This window comes from Eucalyptus grandis, chromosome 8 (genome assembly GCF_016545825.1).
Source record: "Eucalyptus grandis isolate ANBG69807.140 chromosome 8, ASM1654582v1, whole genome shotgun sequence".
NCBI classification, from domain to species: Eukaryota; Viridiplantae; Streptophyta; class Magnoliopsida; order Myrtales; family Myrtaceae; genus Eucalyptus; species Eucalyptus grandis.
In genome coordinates, this window is record NC_052619.1 from 1,868,573 (window position 1) to 1,883,595 (window position 15,023).

The 15,023-nt window shown below is 38.5% G+C and overlaps 1 protein-coding gene across 1 annotated transcript; it reads left to right on the forward strand.

The window, feature by feature from the left end:
* Positions 1–3,939: 3,939 nt before the first annotated feature.
* Positions 3,940–10,227, forward strand: LOC104444251 (isoflavone reductase homolog). The gene is made up of 4 exons (XM_010057895.2): positions 3,940–4,333; positions 8,482–8,722; positions 9,533–9,736; positions 9,990–10,227. Exons 1-4 carry the CDS (start codon positions 4,004–4,006, stop codon positions 10,151–10,153), a joined length of 939 nt encoding a protein of 312 aa, XP_010056197.1. The 5' UTR covers positions 3,940–4,003; the 3' UTR covers positions 10,154–10,227.
* The last annotated feature ends 4,796 nt before the right edge of the window (positions 10,228–15,023 follow it).

Consider the following 15,023-nt stretch of genomic DNA (forward strand, 5'->3'; position numbering starts at 1 on the left):
CAACCAGGCCCCTGTTGAACCTCTTCAACAATGGCGCTCCAAAAATAGGAATGAAATTTGAATACTATATATATTTTGAATGATCGTCATCAAACGTGCATATGTTTTAGATTTAGGGCTCTATCCAAATTAGGAAACTTCCTAATTTGATAAAGTGCTAAGCCAGATATGCGATTTTTACTCGATATATACAGCCAATCACACTCATAATCCTTTGGAAACAATCGTCAGTTTTATTTATTGCCACATTATAATCGAATGGAATATTCAGTGCATATCTTTTGTGATGTGATGACTGTCTCTTACCATGAATGTCTATCTTTATTTGAATGTTTCCTGTTTGAAAAATACTAAGAAAATATCATCTCTATATTTTTGCACGATGATTTAAGATAGAGTTTCCTTAATAGATTAGACTTGCACGTTTGGGTAATCTCGCTTGAGACTTGGCTTGCAATACTTGCGCTCCCTCTTTCTATTTGGTTTTAGTAATAGACGGTCCAACACAGACGCACGGACATAAGGAAACACTCGATTAAGCTTGCAAGCCGATCGAATCGAACTTTGTTAGGCTCGAACTCAGCTCGACAAGTTACTCTAGCTGCTTGAAATCAAGTCGAGCTCAAAGAAATTGAGCCGATCTCGAGGAAGGGAAAAAGTCCAGCACGAGGAGCATGACTCATTTACAGAGACTAATCAAAGCAACTTCGAAATCGGGGAAGATCGAGCAGAAGCTTCCCAGCTTAGGCCGGAAGTTCAACGCCCCCGCATGGCCAAATACCTGAAAATCTGCGCATGATAGGACTAAGAAAACATATGGATCTAGATTTTAACTTCTTAATTATAGAAGATTCTGTCCTGTGTCTCTTTGTGATCAAAACTATGGTTTAACCTAATATATTTCAACCTACTCTCATGCTCCATTTATTTCACAAAAAATATTTTCCTTATTTTTCGGTGTTTGGTTCTCTTAAAGAAAATGAGTCAATGTAAAATATTTTCCTACAAAAAGTTAAATTCAAGAAGATGATTTCCTATTTGAAACAATTGGAAAATATTTTCCAAAATATGACTAAATACATTTGGACTCAAACTCTGCACCTGGGCATGGAAACCTCAGCCGGTCTCCAATAGTCGAGCCTGGGTCATCGAGGCTAGCTTTAGGCCTAGTCCCCCAGCGTCCGTGTCCAAGTCCATTGAGGCCAAGCCCAAACCACCGGTACCCATACCCAATGCTTCAGCACTCGAGCTCAAATCTATAAAGGTCGTGTTTGGGTCCCCGACACTCAAGCTTTGGTCATGACCCTTAGGCGCAAGTCCCCAAAGGCCATGCGCGGGTCCTTGGTGCTCAAGAAACGTTTGTTTTTTATAAAAATATTTTAAAAAATTCGAATTTTTAATTTTTTTCAATTTTTAAATTATTTTTAATTTGATATATTCATTTCTTTTATTTTTCTTTTCTTTGCTTCTACCTTGGTTGGTTGTGGCTACAACCAATGACCAGCTACGGGTGAGCTCAAGCTCGGTAAGCTTTGAGCTTCTCGATCTGACAAGGCTTGAGCTTTGCGATCATCTCTGTAGCAGCAACCAGCCAAGAAAGAAGAAACATAAAAGAAAAGAATATATAAAATTAAAAGTAATTAAGGAATACAATTTTTTGATGATTTTCCTTATCATATTTTACTTACTAAATAATGAAAAAATATTTTTCGGGTCTTTTCAGGTTTCCGTAAAGACTTACTGAAAAATATTTTTTAGAAATGATGCATTTCACGTCCGACAAACAGATCATAATCTGCTTTAGGTCGTAGAGTTGCAGTAATTGACTTTAGCGATCAAAGGTCTTCTTTAAAATATTGTCGGCAAGGGGCGGGGGGCGCCGACAGACCAACAGGAAGGTATGGTTCCTGTTACAATAGTTTTTTATACATCTATTGACCGCACTCCTTCCTACTTCCTAGGTTTTTTTTTTTTTTTTTTAAATACTTCCTAGGTTGATCATCTGACTTCAACCTGGGGAGGCCCGTCTGTCATTATTGCATTAAAAAACTCATACTTTCATTGTCAAAGAAAACCGGAAATAAAAATTTTGCAAACGTCAAATGTCAAGCTCGAGCAATAACTACTCTGCACCACCCACAATCGAAAGTGCTGAAATTACTTCGCATGCTTTTACTTTAGTTGTTATCGGGGCGGGGAGGGGCGACCAATGCCCAGCGATCTTCCATGAGTATTATCGTAAGGATTCCACCCCAACCAATGAATATTCAACTTGAGAAATAAGCATCCAAGTAATATCAACATACAATATAGACATGCGGCACGCCGACACGTCATTTCTTAAAAATAAAAAATTCCAACACATTAGAATACGTTATATATTAAATATATACTTTTATTTTTAATTAATTTAATTCAAATTTACAATTAAATAAATTATAATAAAAGAGCCTACAATGAATTTGTAATAATAATATAAATGAATATATTCATAGGAAATTCGAAAGATAATTTCATAATTAATGCATATGCATATTTGGAAACATATTTTTAACTGTAACATAAGTTTTGATGAAACTAATGACTAATAGGAAATTATAATTAATTTATTTAAATAAACTTATGACCTTTTATAATTATCAAAATTTATTATTTTTCAAAATCACTTTGTAACGTCTTATATATATTTTTCTGTTAAAAAATGCAAACCCGTGGGAGGTACACCCCAAACCCCATGCCCAAATTTATTTTACTCTCTTATTTCTTTGGCTCAGTTCTTCCCCACTTCCCCCCCTCTTCTTTGGCCAGTTCTTCCCCCTTCCCCGCCTCACTCCCAAGAAAAAAGAACAAAAAACACCCGTCATACTTCGCTTTATTAAAAGTTCAAGTCACCCTCTCATCCACCCACCCTGCAAAAGGAAAACATCACGCCAAGGTCCCATCAAAATCCCATTTTTATTTTATTTTTTATTTAGTTTCCTCCCTCAAAAATCTTACCTACCGCCTCCTCCTCCTCCTATTTGCACGACCCTCTTCCTCTCAATCTCTGCCCTCTCTCGGTCGCCTCATTAGCCATCATAATCACTCGCCTCCAATGCTTCCTCTTTCGCAGCCGTAGCCTTGTCGCCAATCCTCCATTGCGGCATCGTAGTTGCGACCCTCTGGGTCGCCTCAGTCTTTACTCTTCCTCTAACCCTCCCTTGCCATCACTCCGGTTCTTGCCTCTACTCTCTCGCCCTCGCCTCCTCCTTCCATCATCTTCTTCAACGATTCTCCCTACCGGACACGAGTGTCCGAGCGTATTGAAACGTGTCAAACACGTTGACCTGACACATGTCAGACACAACATGAAAGTGCTTTGCACCAACCGCGATCCAAAACTCTAAGGTCAGAGAGCCCATAACCACAATTCCATTGATTCGCCCATGAAGTGAATAATCTCGTGAAAGACAAATAAATCCTTTACAACTAAGCCAACCACTCTGGTTGTCCTGCCTCTGCATGCTGACGATTCTACGACGAGGATTCTTCATTAAACTTCCTAGGAAAAGGGTTTTTCGGTCATTGGGTATTATTCACGTTAAAGTCACCTAGTAATCAGCACAAAGAAAGAAGCTTGAAAGCGTTAAAAAAAAAAAAAAAAAAAAGGGACGGCTTTAAGGCTCCAATAATAGCAAATCGGAATCGGTAATTGGCATTATTGCTATTCTAATACATGATCTGATCTGCTATATTTAGCTTAAACCCTGACCAGTCAACCGGTGTCAAGGCAGACATCATTATTACGTGGATCAAGACGCAAATAATGAAATAACAGGGGAGGAAAAAGAGTTCTTGACGCAGTCTCATTCTCAAGTAGTTGATAACGCACCAACTCAAGATTAAGTCGCAAGATTCAAATTACGGCACGAAACCTCTCTGTCTGTCTATATATAGATCCTCTTGTTGCTCTATTCATCGCCTCCCAGAAGTAACATAAGCTCTCCCGTAATCCTCACATCACATGGCGAAGAGCAAGGTCCTCGTCGTTGGCGGCACTGGCTACGTCGGGCGGAGGCTCGTGCGGGCGAGCCTGGACCAGGGCCACCCCACGTACGTCCTCCAGCGTCCGGAGACCGGCCTCGACATTGAGAAGCTCCAGACGCTACTGCGCTTCAAGAGGCGTGGCGCCCAACTCGTCGAGGCCTCGTTCTCAGACCTGAGGAGCCTCGTCGACGCTGTGAGGCGGGTCGATGTCGTCGTCTGTGCCATGTCGGGGGTCCACTTCCGGAGCCACAACATCCTGATGCAGCTCAAGCTCGTGGAGGCCATCAAAGAAGCTGGAAATGTCAAGGTAATCAGCGTAACGCAAACTCATTTTTTTCTCTTTTTAGAGCGGTCTTTATTGAGTTGCTACTATGCATTAATTTCTTTCATTCTGTTCGGTTCGAAGTTCTTCTTAGGGTTTTAGAGAGTATTATGCACTTCATATGATGCTCAATTTCAGAGCAAGTACCTATATCTATGGTGTGCCTAGTATTAGTAATACAGCTTCTCGTGCTACTAGATGTAAAATAATTTATCTAAGATCCGTCTTCGGAGTAATCGAGATAGGGAATCTGTGTCTTGAAAAAGAAATCAAGATTTTACATAACAACAAAAATATATATCTGTCTAAAATTTTATTGATAGCAACAAAAATATTTCAAGATTTTATTGATAACATAACTCAGTGAGTAACTAAAATTCTTTTTTTTTTCCATATAAATCTGGAGGTATTTGTTGAAATATTCTTTTTACCCTTAGAGTAGGAAAAAAAATATTTGTCTCATTTTTCACTTATGATAGGACTTTCTTCACTTATTTTTCTTATTCTTTTCTTTCTAGCCCTTATACACATGTTTGACTTGGACATCAATCCGATGTCCACACCGTAGATAACAAAATATGTCGAGAAAGTCAAAAGAGTAGGAGAAATGTTACAATACTTTTTGAGCTTGTAGATATTCATACAGGAGAAATAGAATATACAACGCTAATATAAAAGAAGATTTTGCACCGGCAATCTTATTTACTTTTGATTTGAGGGCTTTGATCATTCACTCTCGTAGTATCCATCAAATCAAAAGTGAACAAGATCACTTAAGGAAAATAAATTACATTGAGGCATAAGTTATAATTACCGATTTGAATATTTACATGGTATTGCAAATGACGGTATATATGCGCACATTACATGATTATCACAATTGGAGGGTCCAAGAGGGTGAAGAATTGATTGTTCGCACCACTTAGTGCAAAAATCTAAACAATTATTTAGCTTATAAGGAAAGAGCATATATGTGTGTCTATATATATGTGTGTGTGTTCATATTGACAAGACTATCTCCTTTACGCAATTACTAGATGATCATTTCATTACTTGATCCTGTCGTCATCCATTTATCTAGATGGTTCAAAACGGCTTAGCTAAAGTCAACATTGACCAATTTGACATGCTGCTTTGTCGGCTCGATCATTTGAAATATTCGAAGATTAAGAGGTCGCCCCCCACCTCAACAGAACCGTTGAAAATTTCTAAAAGTCGCTTTTGATAAAAGGCATAAAAAGTTCAGAATATTTCGAATCAAATATATTTATATTTAAGAGTGAGATTTTGAGGAAGTTAAAATTAAAGTAGAAATTCGTTCCAAATAAATTAAAATTAGGTGGATTTCGTTATTGGAAAAAAATAATAGAGTTGCAAATTTATAAAATGTCAAACATATATTCACATTCGATCGTTTACATAGTTTCTCCGGATATAACATAATCTTGAATCAAATTTCTAGCATAGTTTTGGAGCATAGTACGTTATGTTTATGTCGACAATCATATAATCATCTATAGTCGCAGCATCCCATTTTATTAACCCTCAAATTGCTGATCTTTGAGTTATGTTATTCTGAAATTTTTTTGAAAAAACATGTGATGCGACCTCAATATGTCACTATTTCCTAATTTGGTGTCCGAACAAGCAAGCGTTCCAACCAGAAAAGGCCGAAGGCCAAACATGACTTGAATTGTCCATCTTATATTATATAATAGACAAATAAATAAATAGGTACAAACGTAACTTTCCGCCGCCTCCATAAATTTTTCTTTGCATTTTTTGCCGATTATGTGAAAAAGCTATTTTCGGCCGACCATATTTTAGGCGCAAATAGGTGCCGACAGGAAGACATGATGATTGATTAAGGTGAGGATGATCCAGATATGCCCACCGACTCTTTGTTCGGTGGAGAATTTCTTGCAACTGAACCGACAGGGCCAACCCAACAGTATTTTAAGCAGACCATATCGAATTTGGTTATATGATAATGTCAGAAACTACAAATGCGTGCCTTTTGAACTACTCCCATTGGTGGGTGGGTGCTCTTCTTTGTTAGATAAGAATTTAATTTGAAGATAAAGGAGGGCTGCCACGAATTATGATGGTTGTTGTCTTTGGAAAAGAACTTGTGCCGTGCATGTTCATTTGACTGATTGCGCCTTTTCGTTTGCTCGATCTAACAACCACCTGGATTTTTGTCCAGCTTTATTCTTGTTTCATGATAAAAGTGAAGGAATTGTGCTATGAAGTCTCTGTGGGACAAGTTTCTTCATTTCTTGTCCCTCCTAAATAATTTTTTTTAGCTTGTTGTGCTTTTGATTTTTGTTTAAATTGCATTCTTCTAACTTCAGTATGTTCTGAAATTGGGATAAATACTATCTTATTTCTTTCAGTTTGTCAGGTTAATATTTCATGTTTTTTTTTTTTGTAATAGATTCAACTCTAATTTTGGCTATGATTTTTGTTGTATTTCTAGTTCTAATTGTTAGAAAAATTGTACCAAACTCCCCCCCCCCCCCAAAAAAAAAAGATTATGAGGATAGTAGACATTTACCCATAAATTTTCAACCATTACACGTTATCTTCTTAACCTTTCTTTTATTAAAATCGTTAACCCGTTATTATACGTGTTTTTCAAGGAGTAAATTCGTACTTTCATCTCTCTCTTTTTTATGAAAATACTCTTTCACCCTTGATTTTTGTAAAAAGATAAAAAGTGAAGAAAATGGAGAAAGATTAATTAAATAAAAAATTAATAAAAAGTAACACAATTAAGTATAAAGGAAAAGGCTCAATAAAAAATGGCGAAGTGAAAAAAATTGCATATTCTTTATGTTTTAAATGTTGATGCAAAAATTGATTACTCAATAAAAATACTTTAAACCCCACCTTAGTTTGAGATAATCATTTCCCTGTATGAGTTGAGGACATCATTTATTTTTATCCCTTTTGACTAACAAATTTTTATTATTGACCTTTTTTTCTTTTCGAGGCACTTCCATTTTTTTATTTAATTTGGTTGATGTTTTTCTTAAAATACCTTATTCAATTTTATTAAAGCTGCTACATTTACCAAGTTTTGACAAGTTCTTATTGTTTAATATTATTGATATTTATTGTTTCTTTATTTTTAGTTGATTTAGTTTTCTTTCATTTTCTATATTTTTATTCTTTTGCAGCAATCAAGAGTAAAAGAGAAATTTCCTTAAAAAATGATATGAGAATTTTACTCCTCAAACATGTGCATTGCACATGCACGCGGAAAAATAACTCAGGGTTTATGGCTCTAACAAAATTAAAAACCTACCGTCTAACACTTGAAAGTTGAAGGGCAAGCGTGCACTACCCTTAAAATTTTATGGAGAGTTTTGCATGATTTCTCCTAATTGTTAACAATTTTGTATATTTTATTATGCTTACATTGCTTGAGGTAATTTTCCCTATCCTTCTTATTTCTTCTGTTTCACCATAAAACTCGATTTACTTTTTCTAGTTTATGTTTTCAGTACGGCTTGTCTTATATCATACATTATGCAATAAGAAATTGCATCTGCAGAATCATGTTCGGGTGTAGACTCAAAATCTTGTCCATTCATCTTGTCTTTGCCATAATCTTTTTGGTTGAACTTGAACTGAACACTTGCTCTCCTGCAGTTTGCAAAATGGAAAGTTCAAGTACAGAAGTTATCATCTTCGAACTATACTAACTTTTTTTAGATAGAAAGATAGATTATACATTCCGTTGAGTGAGCGTATAAAGCAATGAAAGTGTATTCGTGAAGAAATTCTTACACTGATTTTCTATTATAAATGCATTAGGATAAACGAAAATTTGCCCCTCTAACTTGTGTTGATCTTCTCATTCAATTCTCCATTTGAGCAGTGGATTCCGTAACTCACTCAATTTGTACAATCAAATCTTCTTATTTCTTGACATTCGGACATGACTCTGCTAAGAAAGCTATTTATCTTATGTCATTACCAGGGGTGTGCATATCTTTCTCTATCTCCCGAGCTCTTTCTTTTCTTTTTTCCAGTTTTGCTAATGTACAGTCACGTCGACATCGTGTCAAAGAATCGTCATGCAACAAATACTAATGAGATTTTGAATGTTTGCTAATTCTTTGTAGCGGTTTTTGCCGTCAGAGTTCGGAATGGACCCGGCCCTCATGGGTCATGCAATTGAGCCGGGAAGGGTCACGTTCGATGAGAAAATGGAGGTGAGAAAAGCAATCGAGGAAGCCAAGATCCCCTTCACATACATCTCGGCCAACTGCTTTGCCGGTTATTTTGTGGGCAATCTCTCCCAAATGTCGAGTCTCACTCCTCCAAAAGACACTGTATATCTCTATGGAGATGGCAACGTCAAAGGTATGTGAGGTGCATAAACCTACTTTAGCCGTAATAACAAAGGTTATATATTAGAGAAAAGATCTTCTCTAACCATGCTTCTGATTAGTGGGTTACAACCATATGATTTTCATATTTTATAACCCACCAATCAAAAGATTGGTTGGAGCAAATTTCCTCCAACTAGAGACGGAGAAAACCATGTTCACCATTTAGAATACCAGCATGGTAACATTTTCAATAAACTTATGAAAAAAGGGTTGACTTAGTGATAAAATAATCGGAACATGGACCTTCAGAAATTGTAGTCTCATGTTCGAACTCTACTCGACGCAACGATCCCTTAAACCTGACATAAGTCCCAAATGCTACCATGTGAAATGATAAATCATGTCAAAGTAGGTCTTTTATCTATGTCAGTTTGGACTTTGAGGGAGTTATAAATTTTATTATATATAAGGATTCAATATTTCGGCATTATTTTGTTAGGTGAGACTCTGTCATATTTTAATGTGTTTTTATCTCACGCCAATAATGAGGTAAGCGCTTACGTAATCAACCAATATCATCCTAGTCGTATCCTTGAACATCTTTATTAGATTACTCAAGTACTCGATCAGAAGGGTAATCACTAGCTCTGCATATCTAGTCTAAATCACGACTAGATAAAATATTCCGAGTGATCACAAAATCTATCAAGTTCAACAACCTTAGCTTGGTTAAGTCATTTAGCCAAGTTCAACACTTCTTTTTGGTAATTAAGACACGAATATGGGCGAATATGTATGTGGATAAGTCATAAAAGTGTTCGATACTGCATTACTGTTGCAGCTGTTTTTCTCGATGAAGATGATATCACAACATATGCAATTAAAACGATCGATGATCCGAGAACGCTGAACAAGACAGTCTACCTAAGGCCACCAGAGAACATTCTGTCCCAAAGACAACTGGTGGAGACGTGGGAGAAGCTCAGTGGAAAGACCCTGGAGAAGAGAAGCATTTCTGCAGAAGACTTCCTTGCCTCCATGAAAGGTACTTATCTGATTTATTGTTTCGTTAGATGACATGTACTTTTGTAGAATTTGTGTTGGCATATCCTTAGGTTCAATGACAACTTAAACAATGCGACGGTGATCATGTTTTTGAACGCTGACTGGAAAATCTAATAAAAACCCTTTTGTATATTTACCATCAAGAGTGACCTGCTACATAATTACTTGCTACAATAGCTTCAGATCTATGGTAGACCATATTTAGATGATATTAAGCTATCCTTCTGTTTCAGGATTGGATTATGCGCAGCAAGTGGGAGTGGGGCATTTCTACCACATATTCTATGAAGGCTGTTTGACAAACTTTGAAATTGGGGAAGATGCAGAAGAAGCTTCCCAGCTTTATCCTGAAGTTCAATACACCCGCATGAATGAATACCTGAAGATTTTTGCATGATCGTACTAAGAACCATTTGTACCACTCGGAGTTTGCTCTCGCTATCCAAATAAAAATCTTGAGTTTCTCTATCATGATTCTATCATTTCTGCGATTACAAATTGGTCTAAGCCGAGATGTGTGATCAATGACTGCGCTCTCTTCGAACTCAGCAGAAAACAAAAACCAGCTCAGAGTATTCCTACAATGGTCCTAGCTAAGGATTTCTGGGTAATTCAAAAGCTATTTTATGTAATTAGTGACAATAAGATAACTCAGGCATATGGGGATTCACGAGAAGAATAGGCTTGATCATTTCTCACAACTCAACTTAAAATTTCAGGTATTGCCAATAAGCCATCTCTTTTGTCATAATACAACTCCCAGTCATTTGAAAATATTACAGTTACATAGAAGCAGCAGTTCACGTATTCCAAGTCTGTCATCCCAATAGTGTTCCCACTATGCATTTGTTAGGAACCCCTCTTTAGTCCTTCCCTACTTATTGGCATCTGTTGGAAATTTGTCACGCTCCCAACCCTGAGCGCATGCCCATCCCTCTCTGGTCGATAAAATTTTGCGACTTCCCAGAACAAGTCGCCAACCCATTAATTTTTAAGCACATGCGGAAGCAAAAATAAATCCCCTGACAATAACCATCTCAGGATAGGAAAGCAGGATACGAATTCACGAAACAAACATGCTTTTATATATACAGTGAGTCATGTACAAAAGTCTATGACCAAAAGACTACAAAAGACTAGCCTTCCAAAAGAAGCGGTCCTAACTGACCTACACTTCCGATCACCTCCTCTCAGCTCCAGGTCCTCCACTCGACAACCCTAAAAATATTGTCCCACAACAGGGTGAGATAAAATCTTAGCGAGTCTAAGCTCTAAACCCCAATTAGGAGGGAAATACACCTAGAAGCGTCCTAACCACGCAATCATACAATTAGCATAGAGGACTTACTTCGCCTCGCCCACCCCGCAGTCGACAGTTCATATACATTATGTATAGAATCGATACATCCAGCAATTGAAACGCATCACTCAACTCAATAAATTACAAGGGTCCAGATTATAGGGCAAATCGTTATGACACATCCCATACCATGTCACACAATTTTGTCCCATAATCCAGCGCATCAAACTCAACCATCATGCGTTCCAATTGTTAATTACACCCCTCAAGGGTACAGCCAACTCTATTGGCGATCTTCTGGCATTGCCAAGCGTTGTCTCACCCCCATTGAGCACGGTTACGTCTCTCTCAGAGACGACTTCTCCGAAGGGGCGTAGGTCCATAATCTACTGCGACTCGAATACAACCTACTCACAAGTTCGGTGTCTTCTGGCATAGCCAGGCTTCGTCTCCCACCATGAGCACGGCGACGTCTCTCAATTAGACGGCTTCCCCGAAGAGGCGTAGGTCCAAAATCTACTGCAACCCGAGTCCTAATGAATGGGTAACATCCGGCTTAACAATCCATGATGGTTTCTCTTAACCAACATACGACCACTCAATCTGGCCCAGGACACTGTGCATTGCACTCAAATGCCTCCATTAAATAGTGATCCTGGCCTATTTTCTTCGTATTAAAAACATCCCGAAAATAGTCGTGTGTGGGTACACGGTCAATTTGAACCAGAAGACTGATACCTACCGTTTTCAAACCCCACTATTTGATATAGTACTTAAAATCCATTTTCGGTGTTAAAACCCGACACCCAGAATTTTCTAAATAAATATCAAAATCCACAAATTTTGGAATTAAATACTCAAAATTCCAATCAACAATCAATTTGCACAACTAACACTCAATTGCAGAAATGAACCACGCCATTACAATCAGCATGAAATTCCGGCCACCGACTATTCCGGCCTAAATTCTGGAAAAATAATTAATAAATAATTATTTCGAAAATTAATTAATTAATTCAATTTAATTTCTAAAAATACTAACCTTGGCCAAAATTATTAAATTAAATACCAATACAGACCCGGAAAATTCCCTAACCCTTCTAGATAAATAGTACAATTTATTTAGGCCTTAGCTAGACCATGCTAACCACCTAACATGCTCAATTAAATAATTAAATTTCTAATTTAATCTAACTAACCACCTAATTCCTAATAAAATAAATCTAAACACCCTTAAACGTCATTAGCCTACTAAGCAGAGTTTAGAGTATAAACTCACCGGCTAATTGCGGAAACCGATCCACCGTGACGACGACGCGATGGCGGCCGAAATCAAAATTTTCGGCGGCGTCGACAAACTTGGGCCGGGCCTAAACTTGGCCCAACACAACTCAGCAAGGCTGAATTTCGGTCTTGGGCTTCTGCAGGGCTACTGGTCGCGGGCTTGGGCTTTCTTCGCAGGCCCAAAATGGGCTGAACTTTAAATGGGCTAAAACCAACTGAACTTGGGCCTGAGCTTGGGCTTCAAAATCTGCTGGAGATGGGCTTAAAATCATTGTGCTAAAGATGGGCTTGTGGATGAATTCGTGGGCTGATGATGCGGGCTGGATACGGGCCCAACTGCTGACAAAATTCGCTAGCTTCGTGGACAATGATGCTGCCTTGCTTGGACTTCGCTGGCACACGAGGAAAGCAGCTACTGGTGGTAAAGATGAAGACACGAGGCAGAAGGAGCTGGACGTTGGCCGCGTGGAGAGGGGATCGCACGATGAAGCTGCTGGATTAAATTTCGATGGACTCCTCTGTTTGCGCAAATAAGTGGAGATTGGCGGTCATCACACCTGCTGGAGTTGACCTCGATGGATTGAAGACACGAGGAGGGGATGCGGATCTTCGGGGCAGCTGCTTCGGACGTGTGGCCGTAGATGGAGCAGCTTCGTTGGGTCTTCAATTCGGCTGAAGAAGACCACGCGGGCAGTTGGCTGGCATCCACAAATTTGCCGACAGCACGGAGTTGGACTGTGCGATGCAGACGTGAGGTTTCGGTGGAGGTTTAGGTCAACACCGGCTTCAATTGTTGACTGAAGAAGGTGGAGACTCGGACGTGTGGGCGCTGGTCTTCGTGAGGGAGAGAGGGACGCTCGGTGAGTGGAGATGTGGGCGAGTGATTGTGGTTCGGTCGGTGGGGACAGCAAGAGAGGCAACAGGGACTTGGTGATTGATGAAAAATAAAGGGAAAATGAAAGCAAGGTAGGAGCCAACGGAGAGGGAGAGAGAAATGGTCGAGCAGGAAGAAGATGATGAAGACCGAAGGGGAAAGGAGCGTATGGGAGAAGCTTGAGGGAGAGAAAGCCAAAATATCCAATTAAATATCTCACATTCATCATTGTTTGGTCCCACTAGGCCTTCAACATTATCTTCATAGTCTCCTAATACTTTCTAGCTCAATTTTTTAACTAATTAAACCCAAAAGATGCCAAAATGCAGCCTTCTCTCTTTGATCCGAATTTTACTCTTTCTTTGGTCTCCAATTTCTTTAACAATTTTCCCAAATTGAACATCAAATTTTGATGTAGAAAAGCCCACATAATTTCTACAAGTCTCCTTCGTCATATACCAGTTTCATATTGGTTAGTCGAAAATCTCTTCAATTCGGCCAATCCGAATTTCTGTTATTTTTCCACGACGTCCGAATCGATATTTCGTAAAAACCTCTGAATCTCTGAAAATTCTTCGGAGAATGAGTCGACGTTCCTCAAATGGCTCGTGACACCACAGAACTTTCAATTTCTGAAACCTGGTTCAAATTCGCGGTTAATTTCACTCCGGCGTACTTTTAGCGTGACCTAGTCTATCGGGTAGCTTTTAGGAATTTTTAGTGCAATTGGCCCGTGATCGATTTATCTCGAGTCACATTTTATATCTTCGACACATTGGCAACTCTCGATTATCATGAAATCTCAATGTATCAATTACGGGCACCGGGTACCAAAACGATAGAAAAATCGGTCTAGTGCCGATCGACGAGTATTTTGCAATCAGGTGGAATCACCCACACTCTGATCACACATCTCAGTCAAGTCGACCTATCTCCAGTCTCTGATCGATTTCGACAGTGCCGTAATGACCATTGCAAATCAACACAGTCGAGTAGTCAATTCCTGGTCGAATTCTCAAGTCTATTGCATTTAGATTCTTTAATTGCTCTCCCAGATAATCCAGTTATTTCATGAGTGATCAGCTCAGAGAATATCACTATCGGCGCATCGACAAAAGGCCCGATTTATTTAATCGAAAACGAATTCTGAAAATTTAGGATGTCACAAAATTGGTGATTCATTTTCAACAAAATCTAGAAACTACTAACATTCACGTGGGAATTGGAGAAGATTCAAGTGGGAAACTTTGGATAAAAGTCAAGAATAGCAGCTGAAGGAGAACAAACTAGAGAAGTCTCGTGCATGGGAAATCTTGAAAGAAAAGTCAACAAAAGCTGCTGAGATTAGAAAAATGAAGAAAAATGGAGAAGCCACCAAAAGATCCGAAGAAGCCGCACGAGCAGGAGATAAAGAAGCAAGTTTGTAATTTTATATTAATTTTTTGTACAAAGTTGGTTGTGTATGGCGGTGAATTCACGCCTATAAATAGGCTTGTAATTGATCATTTGAGGGCGCGTGAGAGGTTACCTCCACCTTGTGTGTGGGGGTGAACTCTCCACCATGAGAGGACTTAGACCTCCATTGTACTTTCATCAAATTAGTTTGTTTAACTAATAAAACTATTTTCCTCATATCTCATGTACTTTATCTTTCAAATTATTCTACCTTGACCCTTGTCCATCCTCCATAAATTATACCATACACTTGCACACATCACAAACCAAAAACTATAACTAATATCAAAATCATGCTTCCGCACGCACACAAATCCAAAAATTTTTAACAGCATCATGTTATAGTTAATCCAC